At 33.2% G+C, this 6,000-nt stretch overlaps 1 protein-coding gene across 1 annotated transcript in view; it reads left to right on the forward strand.

The window, feature by feature from the left end:
* Window positions 1-5,494, forward strand: part of LOC136831415 (bicaudal D-related protein homolog) — a 237,747-nt gene extending 232,253 nt beyond the window's left edge. The window contains exons 11-12 of the mRNA XM_067091821.1: window positions 1,428-1,580; window positions 1,933-5,494. Coding sequence (XP_066947922.1) covers window positions 1,428-1,580; window positions 1,933-2,136 — 357 coding nt within the window. The 3' untranslated portion in view covers window positions 2,137-5,494. The remainder of the gene's footprint in view (window positions 1-1,427; window positions 1,581-1,932) is intronic.
* Window positions 5,495-6,000: the final 506 nt, after the last annotated feature.

Below are 6,000 nucleotides of genomic sequence, written 5' to 3' on the forward strand. Positions count from 1 at the left end.
TAGCCAAAGAAGACCTGCTGTCTTTTCTTCTGTAGCCCACTTTTTCCTCCTCTAGTTTTATTCTTTACTATTGTTGTCTTTTCTTTGGTGGTAAATTTTTTCTTCCTCTAGTTATTTTCTTTTCTATAGCTGTCTTTTCTTTGCTGGGACTTCTTTCTTCCTCCAGTTCTTTTCTCTAATAAAAGTTGTATTTAGAACATGGTATTTGAACTTCACCGTTTGCTTTCACACTAAATTTTTAATTTTACCCAACCATACACGGCATGTTTGTAATTAACAACTGTACTTTGTATTACACTAAATTTTTTATTTTGTAGAGAACTCCATTAAACCAAGTGACATGAAATTCATAATTTTTTGTAAGATTTGTTGTAGTGCATGAAGGGTTGGCTTATGTAACTAACAATTCAGCACAAATGACGCAGTTCCTGTAACTTCCTGTAAGTCTGGGAGTTGTCTGGTGCCACTGCCTCAAGTATCATGACTGCTAGTGTTATCAGTTCTTTTTTTTCTTAGCCCTACAGGAATGCACAGTGTTGTTGACAGATTTGCAAAGCTAAAAGGCAATTTAGTAGATCTTGACTCCATGGAGAATTTTTGGAGCTGTCATGTGGATGTATAGGACTTCTGGGCATACAGTAGAACCTGTTTTATCTTCAGTGTAACTATTCGGACACTTCAAGTATCCTGGAACGCTGAGAAACAGGAAAATACTCGCTAATTCCACTTTCACTATACTGTATATACACCAAAGTGATTAGTCGTCATATAAAACTATGTAGTGGAATCTTTAGTGTTAAACTGCAGAAGAAAAAATGTGCACCACACAGAACCGTTTGCAGTAAAATCATAACTCACAAATAAAATGACTAAATTTCAAATTGAGTGTTTGAATATTCCACCTGAACATGAGTTCTACAAGGAACCTCAGAAATTGGTCAGTAGATGTGGATATGTTCTGAAAAGTGTTTCAGAAGTTTTGCATGCAAACATCAAATGCTCTGAAAAAAATATTATTGTCCGGAATGCCTAAGAATCTTGTTGTCTGGAATGTCCAAGTTCACATGATTTCTTGATAAAAGAGGTTGTACTGTAATTGTAGACTAGATACTTGATTACAGAATAGATAATTACTCCTTCTTTTCATTTAAGTAACTTTTAGAAGACAGGCAGCGGTTGCAAAATTTTCTTGCATCTGCCAAACATTTGACTTAAATAATCAATGGTGATAAACGTAAATTTTCTTAGCATTGATTTTTAATTAATTCTGGAGTAGTGTTAGTAATAGTAATAGTAGTAGTAGTATTTGTAAAAAAATTCTTATATTCATCAGGTAAGCAGTTTTAAAATAAAACAAATCAGATGGTGCTGCTCCAACATTGCTTTAGTTACGTCCCTGTTAATTATAAAACCACTCTGTTCCTTAGGCCTGGGACATGCGTGATAATGCCGTCTCACGCAAGAATGCTTGCGAGATTGAACTCGCAAGGACACGAATTGATGTCATGCAGATCAACTCGCAGCTCATGGAAGCCATACAGCAGAAGGTGGAGCTGTCACAGCAGCTAGAGCAGTGGCAGGTAAGGAAATGTTCATGTCATATACCAGAAGATCGTTGTTCGAAAGTCATTTGTTACACTGCTATTGGGATGTGTGGGCTGGAGACGACAGCGAGAAAAGTTTGTCTTTTAGTATAACTGTACTTAAAGTAAGTTTGTTGTAATGACATAAGGATTTTCAGTTTGGAAGCAACGCTTTAACACATTTGTTATGAACTAAAGTGTTATATAATGGAGGTATTTACTACTGAGAACAGGTGATATACTTATCCTATGCTAAAGTGTTGCTTAATTATGCAGTCTTAGGATCGTTGAGATGGAATCATCACCTACTGGAAATTTTTTTTTTAAATAACTTTTGACATTTTTGCAGGTGGACATGCAGCAGCTACTAGACGAGCAAATGCGTCGAAAGCTAAGTAAATTAGAGCTGAGTGGAAGAAGTGGCTTGGGTCTGTCACGTGGAAATGCTCAGAATCACACAAATGGAAGCGACTCGGACTCGTCTTGTAGCGGGAAAGCCTCCCCACGGAAAAATTCCCGTTTATTCTCCCTCCTGACAAACCTGAAGCGGTAACCTCGGCGACCTCTATGTCGCTCACAACCTTCCAAATCGAGTGGTACACATTCAGTAGTAAATTAAAATTTATTTCTATTACATTCAAGTACAGACTATGAATAAGAGATTTATGACACAAATGGAATGTATGTCTAATACTTTGAAGTAGCAAGTTGCTCTGATATCATGAAAAAGGTTTGGTGAGTTATGGTTGTTTTATAATAATCTTTCTTAAAATTCTGTAGCGTCTTGGATCCAACTGCTTACCACTTCTGTTTCTGTGAAAACATGTACAGTATATTTTTTCTGTGAAAATCATATATGTTAATAACCTAATCACAAATGCCATCAATATTTATACATATTTATAGGAAGATTATATAGGAAGCTTATTTCCTTCATAAAAAGGAAATATACCAAAGAATTTATTCCATATTCACATCAGATTTTATGTGAATTCTGAAAGTCTAAAGGCTTGGTTGGCTGTTAATTTTAATTAGAATCACGACTACCCATTTCACTGACACCTTTCACTAAACATATGCTATCTATACAAAGTATACCAAATATTTCAATTTTGTAAGTGTATCTAATCACATAAAGAGCAATTTCTTCACAGACTGACAGCTTCCAAGTAAATAGCTGATTAATGATATGATAAACAAAATCTTCATTAACATTCTTGAGAGATAGAACTTGAAGTCTGATACTACCAAATTTATTTAGAGAAGTATTTTTATGTCATTCAACTCTTATCTCATCTGATGAAAAACTGCTGCCCTAAGAATTATTTTTATACTGGAAATTCTGGTATTCGTTAGGTGAAACAAACTAATGTGTCAAAAATCAAACTTTTAGTAAAGGTTACCTCAACATGGCCCAGTGGGATTGTCTGATCAATCAACTGAATTGTTCTGATCCAATTTTCAGCTTTATCACACGTGACACAATTGGATCTTAAACCAAAGAAGCTGATTGTTTCAAGAAATTATTCAGAAAGCTATTGTTCTTCATGAAAAGTCATTGTATACTAAACACATCACTAAAATACTGTACTTAGCTGTGATATATCAAACTTTATCTAACTTTCAAGTCTATTTTTTATTTACTTTTAACAAATTTCCTAGTCTTCTTGATATTGATGAAGTCTGGTATATTGTGCTTTGAACTTAGCTAATGTTGCCAATAAATGCAAATTAATTTAGAACTAAGTTTCACAATTTTGACCAAATTTAGATTCCTCTGATGACTATATTTGTGATTTTTTTTCTACAACGTATCAGTTGGTGCGTCTTGAGAAAGTTTTCGTGGTCAATTCCTGATCAAGTGCAGCTTGGCAACCAAGTTCATTGTTATTTACTGACCTATTAGGATTTGTGTTGTTGCATTAAGTCGAAAATGATGTTTTAAAATGGGTAAGTTACATTTTTAAAACTTAACAGTGATATGATGCTACTATGAATGATATGTAAGGAGTGGTGAATAATAGTTGTAATAACGTTTTGCTTTGTCCCCAAAAATCCTACAAACGATTCAGTTTTTCATTCATAGCTTTGAACTACGAATAAATGCTTACTATTTCCAGGATAACTACATTCTATGTAAGAACTATCATTCACAGGATTTGTTTGTAGCAGAATCAAGTAATTGGTATACTGCACATGCAAGGACTTCTGTGAATTTTGTTGTAACCAGCTGCTACGTTTTCATGTTACTGTATTGTTTATTTGTATAAATAAAAATTATTTTTATTGCTTGTGATATCTAGGAACTCAAAACTTGACTCATTCTTTTGTAGAAGAGTCATTACTGGTGTCCACATTGAAGAAGATAAATACCAGAGTCCTGCAGAATATGCTTTAATTCCATCATTCCCACTCCTCCACACTTCACACCCGTAGTAGCGGCGTATTGCTGTGTGACTGGAGCCAGGTAAACGTACGGCTTCCATAGTCTTCTGTTTTTCTCTAAGTGACTTCTGTTTGTGTAACTATTAAAAATATGTAAATATTTAGAATTGTAAATATTAGGGTTACAAAATGAAATATATAAGAAGCCTTCAGTGAATTACACTTGGGAAATTTACTACTTGAGCTTCAAAATTCATTGTCATTGTGAAGAACAGTTGATAACATCCGAGGCTTACAGGTTCTCATATTTCCCACGGCTGGTCAAGTTATGCATGATGTTCTTATAAAAGGTGAGCACCTGTGACGAGTTTTGAGGTCTACTGAGATACTAGCTGTATTGAATTCTTATCAAAATAATGAACCTTTATAGTGTAATCTTACATGGTTAGGATATCAACTGTTCATACACGAATGACAAAATGTAATTTATCTCTCATGGTCATCAGTCATGAATTCTTTTCGGATTTTGCTCTTCTCGAATCTCTTGGAAGATTTCCTCTTTTGTAATGACAGTAGCTTTATTTTTTAAATTCAGATAAACCGTGCATTCCATTCTCATTAAGGACCCATTTCTTTAATGAAGTTACAGATAGTAGATTTATATTCACTTATGCAGGTATATGTAGTCGAAGTATCTACTTTTGCACTATGATGCATCGCTGATGTTTATACTTACAAGTTAGAGAGGATTTGATCCAGGGAAGAAGACAGTTAGAGACGTATGAGAACTCGAAACATGCCTTAAATATGTTACATTTCCGTCCAGATTTATACTTAGTGAGTAACTGTTACTGCTGTAGTCCAGTGTACTGAATACATTGTGCTGTATACGGTATGTTATAATTATCCATTTATATGCATATGTTGAAGTATTTCTGGTTGTCAGGATTATTATCGTTTATTAATATTATCAGATACTTTATAAGTTTGCCATACAGTGTGCCTGTATGTAAGAGCCATTGGAAAGGTAAATTAGCACGACAACAAAGATGTTATTTTGTTGGTTGCTTGAAACTCTGGAATATATTAAAGCAATTGAGGTCTTTGTATACCTTCATCACAGTGTGTAAGGTAGTAAATATGTTGTCTGAATTTATCAGAGGAGGAGAGTTGTATTTTGGGTAGCTGGTATACTGCTTTAATATTTTTTTCTAATAATTGATATCTTATGATTTACTGGTTTTCCTACGTAAAGGGAAAAAACTGTTTCAAAAGAAGGCATAGAAAAGTATACAGATGTGTTTTCAAGGAAAGTGCAAAAACTCAATATATTAGTCTACAAGATAATGATGAAGTCCATATAGTGTCAATCAAGTGTTATAATATCTGTTGATGATTATATCAAATATATTTATATTGTATATAAACCATCCAACAAACACGTAATTGTTTGGAACGTAATGAAATAGAAAAATATGTAGACGAAGCATCCTTGATTTAGTGCAATAAAGTTGTAGCAAAACAAATATGGTGTTCATTTTCCTAATTGAAATCGTGGTTCTAGAAAGGTTCTAAAGAAGCCCTACTGATCTGACTGAGTTTCATTTGGGAGCGAAGACGTCGTTCAGTACAGAGAAGGTTTGTTATGCAATTATTAAAACAAAGACAAAGTCCAATAGGCTAAAAAGATGAGTTATTGAAATAAGAGAAAGTCCAGTAGGTTCAAAAGATAGATATTAAAATAAAGAATAGTCCAATAAGCTAAAAAGATGTCATTAAAATAAAGAGAAAGTCCAGTAGGCTAAAAAGATAAGTCACAAGTGGACTGAGGTGTTTCAACCCAGTTTAACTTTGCGAAGTTTTTTGTTTCAAATACCATAAAGTTGTTAAAACATTACAGATCATTTTACATGAATATGAATCAATGTAAACTCATATATATATATATATATATATATGTATATGTATATATATATATATATATATATATATATATATATATATATATATATATATATATATATATATATTG

Source organism: Macrobrachium rosenbergii, chromosome 48 (assembly GCF_040412425.1).
Source record: "Macrobrachium rosenbergii isolate ZJJX-2024 chromosome 48, ASM4041242v1, whole genome shotgun sequence".
Lineage (NCBI taxonomy): Eukaryota > Metazoa > Arthropoda > Malacostraca > Decapoda > Palaemonidae > Macrobrachium > Macrobrachium rosenbergii.